Below are 16,357 nucleotides of genomic sequence, written 5' to 3' on the forward strand. Positions count from 1 at the left end.
AAATGCTATGACTTTCACAGGATTTTCTTGACCTTGCCAACCCTGTAAAATAAGCAGAGCGAATCCAGCGATGGTGCATCGATCCGTAGGTTAATTGTGTCTCTGGAGCCCGATTCAGCACAGAGTTGCTATCAATATCTTTATATCTTTACCCTGAGGCATACACTGGTTGTGACGGGCAGATATGTGTGGTGTCAATTTCTTAAATATTAACAGTGACAGTGACTAGTTGGCAGTTCTTATCGAAGCCAAATAACCATGCAAACCAGAGACAAATAGGTATGAAAAAAATGGATATTTACTCTCCCCTTGAAGGCACATTTAGGAGTTAAGAAAAGCCCAACACAGAAAATCACTGTTTTGTACATAAAACCAGTTAAAAAGCAAAGAGTTTAGACAAAGTCCTAGTATTTCTCTGGTATAGTTGAATAACTATCTGACAAAAGTTGTTTACTCACCTCTTGATCTAGTGTTGCATCCCACTACCATGGGACGTCCATGTTTTGGACAACAGAATGTACTCCTGCCTCAGGCAGCAGCAACGACTAACAAATGGATTGCCTTCCAAACAAAACCCCAGAGGTCATATATAGCTTTGTGTGTTTTCTTGTTGCACTCTTCTGTTATCACTCGAGTAAAAATAAATAAAAAAAAGTGTTTTTCTTGCAAGGGGTGCCTTCACACATTATAGAACAGAATGGCAATGTTGGACAAACTAAAGAATTGACTTAAACTGAGCTACAATAAATCACATAGACAAGTCATTTTCAATCAGGAAGCACCTTCCAAGGAATCATTCCAATTCGTAGATCAAAGAATGTAATTTCACCCTTCATTAGAAAATCATTGGCCTTCACCAACATGTAAAGTATGTGTACCTGTAATCATTGGCCTTCACTAACATGTAAATTATGTGTACCTGTAATCATTGGCCTTCACTAACATGTAAAGTATGTGTACCTGTAATCATTGGCCTTCACTAACATGTAAATTATGTGTACCTGTAATCATTGGCCTTCACTAACATGTAAATTATGTGTACCTGTAATCATTGGCCTTCACTAACATGTAAATTATGTGTACCTGTAATCATTGGCCTTCACCAACATGTAAAGTATGTGTACCTGTAATCATTGGCCTTCACTAACATGTAAATTATGTGTACCTGTAATCATTGGCCTTCACCAACATGTAAATTATGTGTACCTGTAATCATTGGCCTTCACTAACATGTAAATTATGTGTACCTGTAATCATTGACCTTCACCAACATGTAAATTATGTGTACCTGTAATCATTGGCCTTCACTAACATGTAAATTATGTGTACCTGTAATCATTAGCCTTCACCAACATGTAAATTATGTGTACCTGTAATCATTGGCCTTCACCAACATGTAAATTATGTGTACCTGTAATCATTGGCCTTCACTAACATGTAAATTGTGTACCTGTAATCATTGGCCTTCACTAACATGTAAATTGTGTACCTGTAATCATTGGCCTTCACTAACATGTAAATTATGTGTACCTGTAATCATTGGCTTTCACTAACATGTAAATTATGTGTACCTGTAATCATTGGCCTTCACTAACATGTAAAGTATGTGTATGTGTAATAACCTATGTAGCGTTAATGTACAGACAACAATTGTTACATTAACACACACAACAACAAAACATTACAACTAATGGATTTTAAGGCCCTGATATCACACATTACAGCTCATTCAGTCCAAAGCCTCCATTGAGTTACATAGGCTAAGTGTCAAATTGACTTTTACGTAAATCCCAAGTTGACGTCAATGAGAGATGTGCATAAATATACGCTAAATGCAATGACATGCAATGATCTCAAGATAGCATTTAGCCTGCAGGTAATTCATACAGAAAAAATACACCCCCCCCAAGTGGTAGGGAGAAAGAAATGGAAGGTTGGTGGTTGACATACTACACCAACTAGCACTGGCTATACTCTCTAAAAACAGGGCGTCAAACATACAGGGGTCCAATCTGGCCCACAGGTGGTTTGAGTAAATGGCTATGTTTATACAGGCAGCCCAATTCTGTTAATTGCCCAAATATTGGCAAAAAGAAGCTGTACTGACAAAATCAATATACAATACCAAAATCAAAAATGTGTAGAAATTATAATGGACCTATAATGGAAATATAACCAATTTTCAGTGACGAACTCCGGACCTGGCAAAATGAGTTCCCTGCTCCAAAAACAGACAAAGCACTATCGTTCCCCATTTACAAAAGGCCTGCGTGTTCATCCAAAAGTAATACAACACTGCATTCTACATATTTACATGACTTGAATACAAATTGTTGAACAACAAATTAAGTTAATTAGATCTCAGATATTTACCATCAAGGATCACAAATAATACTTTCTCAATAAAAGAGGGACAATCGACAATTCGAATAATCAATCATTACTTTAATGAGCTAGTTTGCTACGCTATCTCTAAAACGGCATTTCTTTCTAGGCCTTAGCTGGGGGAAAAAGTTGATTTAGAAATAAATGATGATTTCCTGTTTTTGAAGGAACAATCCACTTCCGTCATTCTCTACATCCTGTTGGCACATCAGAATGTTTCAACCCATTGGCCTTTTCTAGGGAGTTTTTCCTAGCCACCGTGCTTCTACACCTGCATTGCTTGCTGTTTGGGGTTTTAGGCTGGGTTTCTGTACAGCACTTTGAGATATCAGCTGATGTACGAAGGGCTATATAAATACATTTGATTTGATTTGAAACATTGCTACAAACAAATAATAAAACATAACGAAAAAAATTGCATTTGGCTTTTTGCCCAATCAGGACGGACAGCTAGAAGCAGAGTAGGAATCCCATTTGGTGAAACGGCTGCCGCTTCTGCCCAACCCCCTCTTCCCTCCTCTGGTTCTCCCTCCCCCTAGTTGTCAGTTTAAAGACATGGTGCCACCTCACATTGTCCTGGGTGGAAGCTGCTGCTTGTACATGCCCGCCAGGGCCTTGGCGGCGCTCTGGATCATCTGGCGGCGCGACATGCCCGTGAAGGCCTGGTGCCAGTCCGTGCGCAACACATTGGGTACATTGCGCTCCAGCACCTCGCCCACCGTCACCAGTAGGCCCGACCAGCGAAGGTTGTAGTCCGGCGGGGTCAGGGACTGGGCCTTTGGGGACAGGTGAAAGATAGCGTTCCTATCACTTGACATTTACATGCATTCATTTCTCCAAGACCTGTTCATACAACCACTCTCCTTACACTGTCTAGTCCATATTCTGTAGACTAACAACAATTTACACTCAACTCAATTCACATTTAATGAATAATAATGATTTAATATTTCATGTTTCAAGACTGCTTAAATTATAACAATTCGGAAAGCAATTTGCCTTCAAACCCTTTTACTTTGAAGCAAAGTTCCAATTTTACCAGTGACACAGCACTGACCGAAATACTTATTTTCAGAGAGTTTTAAATCAAGGCAATTAGGTTTACATTATGAAATTCTATTTCAATACAACACCAAGCTACAGCTTTGACAGGTCAAATTTTGAAAAGGGGCACTTATGATACAATGGCAGCCTGTCATTACACTGATGGCTTTTCATCCAGAGGGAAAGACAAACTCCCCCCAGTTCCATTTTACTTTTTCAATAGACAAGTGTATGGTATGTGTTAACATTGAGTGCTAACAGCAATCTAACATTGATAACACATGCAACCACATTAAGAGACACAGTAAATACATGTAATTAATTGAGCATCATTGTGTTGTGGGGCGAACTGTACTGTTAACATGAGGGTGCAGTAGTGGCAGCTGTGAGCTCCTACCTGCTGGACGTGCTCCAAGGCCAGTGGCGTAGCCTGAGTGAAGGTCTCTATGTGAATGCCAGCTCCAGGATCCTCCAGGATTAGACAGCCAATGTCAAACCATCTGGAAAGTCACAGAATAACAGCACTGTTAAAGATGCAATATGCAACTTTTTGGGCAACAGTTTATTAGGCACACCCATCTAGTACCGGGTCAGAACCCCCTTCGCCTTCAGAACAGCCTGAATTCGTTGGGGCATGAAAACGTTGCTCAAATGGTATCAAGGGAGCTATCGTGTACCAGGAGAACATTCCACACACAATTACACCACTGCCGCCAGCCTGTACCATTGACACCAGGCAAGATGGGGTCATGGTCTCATGCTGCTTACGCCAAACACTCCCATCAGCACGATGCAACAGGACCCCGGGATTCGTCTGACCAGGCAATGTTTTTCCCACACCTCAACTGTCCAGTGTTGGTGATCGCGTGCCCACTGGAGAAGCTACTTGTTTTTCTGATGAAACAGAAAACAGGGTGTGGTCTTCTGCTGCAATAGCACATCCGTGACAAAGACCGACATGTTGTGCGTCCCGAGATGCCGTTCTACACACCAGTTGTACTGTGCCATTATTTGCCCGGATGTGGCCCGCCTGTTAGTTTGCACGATTCTTGCTTTTCTCCTTCGACCTCTCATCAACGATCTGTTTTCACCCAAAAGACTGCTGCTGACTGGATGTTGTTTGTTGAACCATTCTCGGTAAATGCTAGACCCTGTCACGCGTGAAAAGCCCAGGAGGCTGGCCTTTTCTGAGATACTGGAACCAGCGCGCCTAGCAGACAATCATATCACGCTCAGTCACTTAGAATAGGCAAAACAAGTGACCTAACGTTCAATCTAACAGTAACTGGATGCCCGTCAGCCTGCTTTATATAGCAAGCCAAAGCCACGCGACTTACTGTCTGTAGGAACAAACCATGTGTGTGAACGGGGTGATGTACCTAATAAACTGAGTGTAGATGCATCATTCTCATTGAAAGCCAGTCTGTATGTGTATTATTTCTATACTTTTTTTCTTTTTCTACTTTTTTTTCCCTACACTGTTTTTCAGTGAAGTTTTTGCATCTTTTACACCAGCTTCAAACAGTTGAAAATATATTTCAGAGATTTAGATGGCACAATGATAATCTACACACTATACTTGCTTGTTGTGTCACACACTGAAATTAGACAAACTATTAGAATTCTTGCAACCAGGAAATGGTAGAGCAATTTCTGCACCTTGAAGCATGGCGTATGCATCACAATGCAGGCAAGACAGATTATGACAAGAGTGAATCGAACCAATAAGCAGACAATGAGCAAATCATACTTTTGGATTTAGGTTGACAGGAAGTAGTAGGGAAGGGAGGAGGAACCATTAACTAAATATTATGGTCTATCAATTGCAACCCTCTGATAAAGCAAAGCAGTGAGCAGCACCGAATACTGGATGCTAGAGAGGATATTCCAGACTAGCAATAACCTGATTACAACTAACAGCCACACCTTCACCTGCTTGACTGACAACCTGAACACAACCCTGGTCTAATTAAACTGTCCATGCTCCTCCATATAGTATTCTACCCTTGTGATGATAATCTTATTCGGTTCATTGGCCCTTACTCTAGTGGAGTCTAAAACGACTGGGAGCTGGTCTAAGCTATAAAGGCTTCATTTACACAGGCAACCCAATTCTGATATTTTTCCACTAATTGGTCTTTCGACCAATCAGATCAGCTCTTTTGCCAATAATTGGGCAAAATATCTGAATTTGGCTGCCTGTGTAAACACAGCCATTTTATCCTGTGCTTGGCCAGCAACATTCTGGTACTTGGCTTGGAATGCAACATTCTGTTCATTTGAGGAAGCCCTCTGGGAGGTTGAGCCACTCTGCTACTTGGTGATAAAGGTAAAGGCATTCAAGGTCGAGGTCAGAAGAGCTCATCTGTTTTAATGCCCTAAAGCACATTACTGGCCTTGTGGGGAGATCAACAGTCTAACTGCACAGGTCTCACAGTTGATTTTCTGATGGGAAAATGGGAGTTTTGACACATGTAGCAAGGTGAGGTGAGGTATGTTAGATTAGTAGAGCCTTCTGGGGACATTGGGTTGTTTTTATCTGATTTCTGAAAAAGTCTGTCAAGAAGGCTCATGCTCTTCAACCCTGCCAGAGTGCACCAGAGTGCACCACACCCTAGCGCAGTATTTTCCAAATGCGGGGCAAGAGAAAAGGGAAGCTTGGGTACTGAAGTCACAACCAGTTGACTGATTTTGGCCTGAAATCAATAGTCTATATCTTAAAATTGCAATTTTAATAAAATAAAATAAATTGGTAGAAGGGTTTCAAGAAAAATGCATTTATTAGAAAAGTTTCAGATTGATAAAAAATAAAATAAAATTGCAAAACATACGTAGCATAATGTAACCGTATATGATATGACACGGAATTGTCAAATGCAGTCTGACAGCTTTGTTATATAGACAACAGGCTGTTATGATAGTTAAAGCCACATTTCTTAGTCCTTAAAGGGGTACCCCAGTGTTAGACTTGAGGGTCATTGTTGTTCACGTTGTATATAAATTACATTGAAGATACTGTTAACACCTGTAAAATGCATCTCTACATAGATGAGTTATTTATTCCTGTGCCTCTTCAGTGCAGCAGGCCATTCGTGATCTTCAGCATGATTCTGACTTAATCCCCCCCAAAATCCCTTAGAGCTTAAATTACTGTTAACTGCAAATAAAACCAAGTTTATTCTGTTCCCTAGGTCTCGTAATGTTGATCCTGAGGAGTTGCGTATTTGCACTTCAAATGGAACAAGTTTCTCACTAAGTACTTGGGTATCTGGAATGATGAATAATTGTCTTTTGAAACACATATTGAAAACTTTACAAAGAAGCTGAAATCTATTGTTTAACTTTAACTCCAGCCTCTGTTTAAACACGCTGCTCCCTGTAGTAGACTATGGTGACTTTATATACATGCGGTAGCCTCTGTTTAAACACGCTGCTCCCTGTAGTAGACTATGGTGACTTTAGATGCATGCGGTAGCCTCTGTTTAAACCACGCTGCTCCCTGTAGTAGACTATGGTGACTTTATATGCATGCGGTAACCTCTGTTTAAACACGCTGCTCCCTGTAGTAGACTATGGTGACTTTATATGCATGCGGTAACCTCTGTTTAAACACGCTGCTCCCTGTAGTAGACTATGGTGACTTTATATACATGCGGTAGCCTCTGTTTAAACCACGCTGCTCCCTGTAGTAGACTATGGTGACTTCATATGCATGCGGTAACCTCTGTTTAAACACGCTGCTCCCTGTAGTAGACTATGGTGACTTTATATGCATGCGGTAGCCTCTGTTTAAACACACTGCTCCCTGTAGTAGACTATGGTGACTTTATATGCATGCGGTAGCCTCTGTTTAAACACACTGCTCCCTGTAGTAGACTATGGTGACTTTATATGCATGCGGTAACCTCTGTTTTGAAACCATTATTCCATTCAGCAATACATTTTATCACTGGGGACAGTTTTAGAACCCATCGTCTTATTTACAAAAATGTGGGATGGACCTCTAAGAAGAGAGCTGCACTCTTATTTATTTACAAAGCAGTCTTGCAGAAACTTCCTCTCTACGTAACGTCATTGATTCAATTTAGACGTAGAAATGACCAAACCCGTTCTCAGGGATGGATAACTCCGGAGATCCTTTTAGTCTCCACAGAATTAGGAAAATCTGCTTTTACTTTTGCCCCTTATGTGTGGATCTTTCAGGCATTTAAAATGATTGGTTGGAGACTTATGTTACAGAATGACATTGCAATCTGTTTACTGTTGTGTATTATGTTTTTTATAGTGTGTTTTATTTGGAATGATTATGTAGGGCTGTTGTGCTTCATTTATGCATTGGGTTTTATTTGTAAATGTATACAAGGCTCTCTTGTAAAAGAGTTTAATTTCAATGTGACTCCCTGTTTAAATAAAGGTTCATATAATAAATAAATACATTTTCTGTAAATCTATCATCTTAAACATAATCTTTGAAATTGTAATTAAACAATTGAAATGCTTTTGGAAGAGGTCAGAATCAGCATTTCAGAAATAAATAAACAAATGCAGCTTAATAAAGTAAATAATTATTAGGAGGTGCACACAGATAGAATATTCAAATTCACATATGAAACATAATTTCCATCTCATTACTCATCGATTGCTGTAATCCTTGGCGTAAACATTCATTTCAAACCATTCCAAAATTATAATCCATTTTAAAAGGGATAATGGGAAAGCTTACGAAACAGCATTCATTATCTATGATGAGGTTTTTGGACCCAATGGTATATATGAGGGGAGATAAGCAGGCTGTTTGAGAGAGTTGCACAAGTGTGTAACAAGGGAGATTAAAATGAGAAAACCGCTAACTTGGTCATTCGAACATGTTCTTACATAGGAGGCAGCTGGCGTTGTGTGTGTGTGTGTGTGGAATGCTGTGAGTGTGTGCAGTGAAATGAGTGAGTGTGAGAGGGTGTGTGTGTATATGTGTGCGTGAATGAGGGTGTATGAAAGTGAATGTATGAAATGCATGTGTGTGAAATGTGTGTGTACAGGGGATTTGAGATTTAAGGGGTCTTTTCTCTTGCTGTGCTTACTTGTCGGGGAAAAGCTCGGCGATGAAGTTCTCCACAGAGACCACGGGCTGCTTCTCGTGGATGACGCCCGCCCGCCGCAGGCTGTCGATGCGCTCCTGGGCCCCCTGTGGAGACAGACACACCTCAGAATCAGGCAGAACTAATGTATCAATAATAAAGATGTTTATTTGAAGATCACTCCCTCAGGAAGAACCTGGAGAGTAACTTCCAGGACATACAGAAAAGGAATTCTCACGATATACCGGAGTGGATATCTAAGATTTTACAATCACAGTCTTTACATACTTCATCTACACAAAGAGCTGCTTACCCCTCCAAAGGGGAGGAAAGCTTATAAAAGAGATAAGGGGTAATTGGCTCCCCTTCCTTAGAAAAAGAAAACAAATGAGAACAGGTTCTAGCCGGTTCTCACAGCCTATATGTCTAAGATAGCGTGATAGGATCTTTAAAGCCTAACCAGAGGAAACTAGATTTCCGCCTGGCTAGGCTTTTAGTGCCCTATAGATAATGAGCCAGCAGTAAATTACTCCTCTGTGCGGTTTGTAAAGAGGTTACTAGACAGATGTGCAAAATTAGCAGTGAAGAGCACGACTTAACTCTAGCATTTACATAGCATTTTTTACCTTTATTTAACTAGGCAAGTCAGTTAAGAAAAAAAATATTATTTTCAATGACGGCCTAAGAACAGTGGGTTAACTGCCTGTTCAGGGGCAGAACTAGAGATTTGTACCTTGTCAGCTCGGGGATTTGAACTTGCAACCTTCCGGTTACTAGTCCAACGCTCTAACCACTAGGCTACCATGCCGCCCCCAGCATTAAGCTCTAACAAAACGGTTTTGCGCCAACAAGTGGAAGACACCCATCGCTGGATATGAGCAAGTCAGACCACACACTCACGTTGCCCGCCACCATCCAGCCTGGTGCCTAACATCTCTTGTGGTGAGACATTCGAGAATCAAAAGGAAATGCACACACACCATCTCTTGAACACACGCATACACACAAACCGCTTCTCTGGGTGACTTAACACTGATCCGAGTGTGTACCGCATGCACTAGAATGAGCTCAAGGCATTTTCAATACAAAGCTTGTTCCTGCAGTATAACAGCATTTGTCAGTCTGGGTCTGCGGTGCTTTACATGGCACTGTATGTAAACCAGAGTTTCCTTCACTGAGAGGATGATGCATTGCTGCCTAAATAGAATTGGACACAAACACCATCTGCTTCCATAGAGAACAGGTGTGTGAGGATAGCCTTTAAGACCAATGGCTACCTGTTTGTTAAAACACACACTAGGGCTGGGAATTGCCAGGGACCTCAAGATACGATTTCTATTTCGATTCAACATTAATTTCCTTGTGATTCCATGGTCCAAACATATTGCTCACCATATGTCTGCTGCAGAGGGAGAAGAAAGAGCCATGAGAAAAGTTGATCAGTCATTGAAATAACTTTAGAAAACAAATGGGCTTCCTAATTAAAAACTAGATGGAGAACAAGCTATGATTGAAAATACTGGAGTTTTTGGTGCAGGTACAGCCAACTTGCGCAAATATTATATCCCAATGTGTAACTGCTGTTTTCAAAGTATTTCTTCTGTTTTTTGTCTCATAGCTGGTAAAACGTATCTCACCAAGTCAAATAACTACGAATCCTATAGCCTATCGTACCGAACGCAGCAACACCACCTGCCTGGGGGATGAGTGAAGAGCTGAGTGAAAGATTCAGTTTTAGAAGTGCTCATTTTCTTGAAGCAAAGGAGACTTAGTTTTGTTCACTAGGTTGTTTTTCCATGTTTCAATTCAACGGGTAGGGAAGACAACACTTTCTACTCGTCAGACTCAAATCCCACAGGCACAAACATGACTAGTGACGTTACTACAACATACCACATTACTTCTTACCAGTAATACAGTAATACATTTTGTTTTATAGAAACATTACAAAGGGTATCCTTTCTACATTAACACATTTGCTACATTGTTGCTAGAATTTGAATACTAATGACGTCAGTAAATAGGTGTGACAGAAGAGGGATAAAAAAATATATTTAAAAAACAGAGCAAAAACATATGTTTTAAATATAGTCTACATACACTGTATGTGCGCGCACACACTGTATAAAGAACAGTGATAGACAGCTGACCTTGACTCCGGCTGCGTAGCCAACGGGCTGCGGGGCGATGTTGGACTGGCCGGCCTCCCCGGTCACCATGGCCATGCCAAACACCTCTTGGAAGGCATCTCTCACTGCCCCCACCTTCACCTCTTTGTCTGATGTCACCACGATGTCCAAGTCCCCGCCCGACTCTAAAAAAAAAAAACAGACAGTTACAGGAATAATCTCATTCCCAGACACTTCCGCCCACAATGTGCAAAGTGGTGGACCAGACTTTATTTACCAACACAACACCTTTCCCCTAACCCTACCCCGTACAACAAATTCCTGCCTCCATTAACTTCTCTACATCAATCCTCCCAATCTTTCATTCTAATTCATTCTATATTCTATGAGCCCTATACCCCTGAAACCATTGCTAGTCCAGAGAAATGTTTCCATCAGATTGACAGACATTCCACTGAGAACTCTATCACTGTATTCAACTGCTGAAAATGCCATTGAGTCGCTGATGCCAATGTGTGTAGCCTATATGGTTAAATCATGCCTGTTTGTGTCTCAAGGTTGACTTGCCCGGATCATTGTACCGCTGCCTGTTTGCCAGGACATCTCAATAGAAAAAGAGAGCTGGTACATTTTAAAGGCAGGGCTCATCCAAACCTGAACCTGGAGACTCAGTGTTTAGACTTGGTCTTTTGGTGCATCAGAATGAACACCACCTGATTTAGCTGTTAACCAGGGATGTAATGCAGCCGCAGCAGGAGGTCCTCACTTTTTTTCCAATTTGAGACTATCCAGAGATGCATGGTAAAAATACAGTACATGACCAAAAGTATGTGGACACCTGCTTGTCGAACATATAATTTCAAAATCATGGACATTACTATGGAGTTGGTCACCCATTTTCTACTATAACAGCCTCCCCTCTTCAGGGAAGGCTTTCCACTAGGAACATTGCTGTGTGGATTTGCTTCCATTCAGCCACAAGAGCATTCATGAGGTCGAGCACTGATGTTGGGCGATTAGGCCTGGCTCGCAGTTGGCATTCCAATTCATTCCAAAAGGTGTTCGATGGGGTTGCGGTCAAGGCTGTGTGCAGGCTAGTCAAGTTCTTCCACACCGATCGACAAACCATTTCTGTATGGACCTCGCTTTGTGCACAGGGGCATTGTCATGCTGAAACAGTAAAAGGCCTTCCCCAAACTGTTGCCACAAAGCTGGAAGCACAGTATCATCTAGAATGTCAATGTATGCTGTAGTGTTCAGATTTCCCTTCACTGGAACTAAGAGGCCTAGCCAGAGCCATGAAAAATAAAAGTCCATTGGCGCAGAAACTTACACCACTCCTGCCGACACTTGGCTTTGCGCATGGTGATCTTAGGCCCGTGTGCGGCTGCTCGGCCATGGAAACTCATTTCATGAAGCTCCCAATGAACAGTTATTGTGCTGATGCTGCTTCCAGAGGCAGTTTGGAACTTGATAGTGAGTGTTGCAACCACTTATAAGTCAAAGTTCTTCAGTGATGCCATTTTACTGCCAATATTTGTCTACGGAGATTGCAAGACTGTGCTCGATTTTACACGCATCTCAGCAATTGGTGTGGCTGAAATAGCCAAATCTACTAATTTGAAAGGGTGTCCACATACTTTTGTATATATAGTGTAATTCTGGAAAATGTATTTTGATAAATTATAATTACCACAAACCTTCCATGAAAACAATGGAATGACAAACTAAATAAATATGTAGGCTATAGCAGCCTAGAGGTAAATAGTGGTTTATTCCCAGTCTTCTCTCACTCTGGTGGTGGAGTGAATGATGAATAACTACAGGCTTGTGCAGACGTAACCAGAACAGCCACAGACAGAAAACTATCAGGGGTTGCTCAAACAGCTGTCCTCAAAACAGTTTGTTACGGACTTGGAACTCTTGTACGACGTACTTGAATTCGCCCTACTTAGCTTACAGAAACACCTCTATTGCATATGCAGACAAACTGATCCATCACATGAACCGAATCCAAATTCACTACGGCTGCCTTAATGTTCATTATAAATACAGTGGAACCCAGAACGATGACCACTTGGTTACGTTGCTGTCCTTACAGCACCAGGATTAGAGGAGCGCTCAAAAGGCATAAATTAACTCAAGATCTGTTGCCTAATAGTCCTACTCATCACTAACTACAAATATAAGACTTGATGCTGGTTTAGTCAAGTTAGATAAAAGCTGAATCAATGTCTTGCAAGATCACATAGGCAAATGATTCATTTGTATTTTACATAACAGACCCAAATAGAATAGTATATAGGACCTACTGTAGCACAGTTTGCCTATAATATGTTAAACCAAAAACACCACCTCAGTCATTTCTTATCTGAAGCTGGACAGTAACATTTTTTCCTCATGAGGCCAAAACACAACAGTGCGCTCCGCAGGAAATGCTTTGATTTAAACAGAAAACACGTAAGAAAGGCTTATAGTTTGCATGCAGTTTGACTGGAAAAACATCAGAAAAAAATAATCACGATTGACAGTGATAATGGCCTATTTTGAAATTAGTTAGCGTATGCCCAACTGTGTTTGAGGGTATTAAAAATAAAAATAAATCTTGAGATGTGTGGGCATAGGCACATGTTGCAATTGGAGGATGCATTTTAATCTATAATAATATTCAAAAGGCTACATCTCTGTGTACAACCTGACTGAAATGATGAAATGTTAAAGCTGGAAGGAAAAATAAAGACTGCATACCCAGTGGGTTTACAGCAGTGGTGGAAAAAGTACCCAATTGTAAGAGTAAAAGATACCTTAATAGAAAATTACTAAAGTAAAAGTGAAATACTACTAGAGTAAAATTCTAAAAGTATTTGGTTTTAAATATATGCAAGTATCAAAAGTAAATGTAATTTCAAAAATGTACTTAAGTATCAAAAGTATACAACATTTCAAATTCCTTACATAAAGCAAACAGAAGGGAAAGTTACAGTGGGGCAAAAAAGTATTTAGTCAGCCACCAATTGTGCAAGTTCTCCCACTTAAAAAGATGAGGCCTGTAATTTTCATCATAGGTACACTACAACTATGACAGACAAAATGAGAAAAAGAAGATCCAGAAAATCACATTGTAGGATTTTTAATGAATTTATTTGCAAATTATGGTGGAAAATAGGTATTTGATCACCTACATACAAGCAAGATTTCTGGCTCTCACAGACCTGTAACTTCTTTAAGAGGCTCCTCTGTCCTCCACTCGTTACCTGTATTAATGGCACCTGTTTGAACTTGTTATCAGTATAAAAGACACCTGTCCACAACCTCAAACAGTCACACTCCAAACTCCACTATGGCCAAGACCAAAGAGCTGTCAAAGGACACCAGAAACAAAATTGTAGACCTGCACCAGGCTGGGAAGACTGAATCTGCAATAGGTGAGCAGCTTGGTTTGAAGAAATCAACTGTGGGAGCAATTATTAAGAAATGGAAGACATACAAGACCACTGATAATCTCCTTCGATCTGGGGCTCCACGCAAGATCGCACCCCGTGGGGTCAAAATGATCACAAGAACGGTGAGCAAAAATCCCAGAACCACACGAGGGGACCTAGTGAATGACCTGCAGAGAGCTGGGACCAAAGTAACAAAGCCTACCATCAGTAACACACTACGCCACCAGGGACTCAAATCCTGCAGTGCCCGACGTGTCCCCTTGCTTAAGCCAGTACATGTCCAGGGCCGTCTGAAGTTTGCTAGAGAGTATTTGATCCAGAAGAAGATTGGGAGAATGTCATATGGTCAGATGAAACCAAAATATAACTTTTTGGTAAAAACTCAACTCGTCGTGCTTGCAGGACAAAGAATGCTTAGTTGCATCCAAAGAACACCATACCTATTGTGAAGCATGGGGGTGGAAACATCATGCTTTGGGGCTGTTTTTCTGCAAAGGGACCAGGACGACTGATCCGTGTAAAGGAAAGAATGAATGGGGTCATGTATTGTGAGATTGAGTGAAAACCTCCTTCCATCAGCAAGGGCATTGAAGATGAAACGTGGCTGGGTCTTTTAGCATGACAATGATCCCAAACACACCGCCCAGGCAACGAAAGAGTGGCTTCGTTAGAAGCATTTCAAGGTCCTGGAGTGGCCTAGCCAGTCTCCAGATCTCAACCCCATAGAAAATCTTTGGAGGGAGTTGAAAGTCCGTGTTGCCCAGCAACAGCCCCAAAACATCACTGCTCTAGAGGAGATCTGCATGGAGGAATGGGCCAAAATTCCAACAACAGTGTGTGAAAACCTTGTGAAGACTTGACCTCTGTCATTGCCAACAAAGGGTATATAACAAAGTATTGAGATAAACTTTTGTTATTGACCAAATACTTGTTTTCCACCATAATTTGCAAATAAATTCATTAAAAAATCCTACAATGTGATTTTCTGGATTTTTTAAATCTTATTTGTTTGTCATAGTTGAAGTGTACCTATGATGAAAATTACAGGCCTCTCATCTTTTTAAGTGGGAGAACTTGCACAATTGGTGGCTGACTAAATATTTTTTGCCCCACTGTAGTTATTTTACAGATAGCCAGGGACACACCAACACTCAAACATAATTTATAAACGAAGCATGTTTGTTTAGTGAGTCCGCCAGATCAGAGGTAGTCAGGATGACCAGGGACAAGTACGTGAGAATTTGACCATTTTCCTGTCCTGCTAAGCATTCAAAATGTAACGAGTACTTTTGTGTGCCAGGGAAAATGTATGGAGTAAAAAGTACATTATTTTCTTTAGGAATGTGATAAAGTAGTAAAACATATAAATAGTAAAAGTAGATGCCCCCCAAAAACTACTTAAGTAGTACTTTAAAGTGTTTTAGCTTAAGTAATTTACACCACTGGGTTTACAGCACCAGGATTTAAAGAAAAACAGTTGAGGGATTATATTTAATGTAGTACAAGGTCAAAAGAAAGAAAATGTAGTTTAAAACAGTCACCCATTATCGATTCGCTATATCCATGATGGAGAGTGCATGCTAGCCCAAGACGAGTTTGAAAATCGAGAGACTCAACAAGCGATTTTATCCTGTACGTCCTGCAAGGAAAGTTTAGACTTAAGTCAGTGGCAACTTCTTATTCAGAGGAGGAGCATTTCTGTGATTTTAACCTGGCAGTGATTGGGAGTCCCATAGGACGGTGCACAATTGGCCCAGCGGCATCGGGGTTTGGCCGGTGTAGGATGTCATTGTAAATAAGAATTGGTTCTTAACTGACTTGACTAGTTAAATAAAAAACATTCTGGCACCAGCACACATGGTTTGCATCCCAAATGGCACCCTATTCCCTACATAGTGCACTACTTTTGTCCAGGGCCCATAGGAATAGGGTGTGACTAGGGACGCACCCATTGGCTTGCAGATATAGGGCGACAATGGATAAGCTTCATCCCAATCACCCACCCTTCTCCCCAAAGTGTGCGCTTGTATAGTTCCTGTAATGGATTTCAAAGCAAGGGATTGATGTAAGCATTGGCTAGCTAGTGTGTTTTCAACTGGGTTGGGCTCAATTAAAATGTAAGTCTCAATTCAGGAAGTGATTTTTTTTTTGGGGGGGGGGGGGAGCTTCTTTTCGGTTTATTGAGAAGTCATGGAAGATAAAAGCAAGTTTTTTTCAATTTACTAAATTGGAATTTCAGTTCCTGAATTGATTAACCCCAACCCTAGTTCCACCACTGTTA

The 16,357-nt window shown here is 40.9% G+C and overlaps 1 protein-coding gene across 2 annotated transcripts in view; it reads right to left on the minus strand.

Annotated features, from left to right (window-relative positions):
• Nucleotides 1-280: 280 nt before the first annotated feature.
• The window catches only part of prrc1 (proline-rich coiled-coil 1), a 34,991-nt gene continuing 18,914 nt past the window's right edge, over nt 281-16,357 (minus strand). For both annotated transcript variants that reach the window (XM_046290491.1, XM_046290492.1), the window contains exons 6-9: nt 10,655-10,818; nt 8,508-8,611; nt 3,827-3,929; nt 281-3,161 (exon numbers count right to left, since the gene is read on the minus strand). In XM_046290491.1, the coding sequence (XP_046146447.1) occupies nt 2,952-3,161; nt 3,827-3,929; nt 8,508-8,611; nt 10,655-10,818 (581 nt within the window). In that variant the 3' untranslated portion in view covers nt 281-2,951. The remainder of the gene's footprint in view (nt 3,162-3,826; nt 3,930-8,507; nt 8,612-10,654; nt 10,819-16,357) is intronic.

Source organism: Oncorhynchus gorbuscha, linkage group LG11 (genome assembly GCF_021184085.1).
Source record: "Oncorhynchus gorbuscha isolate QuinsamMale2020 ecotype Even-year linkage group LG11, OgorEven_v1.0, whole genome shotgun sequence".
In the NCBI taxonomy this organism is placed as follows: Eukaryota; Metazoa; Chordata; class Actinopteri; order Salmoniformes; family Salmonidae; genus Oncorhynchus; species Oncorhynchus gorbuscha.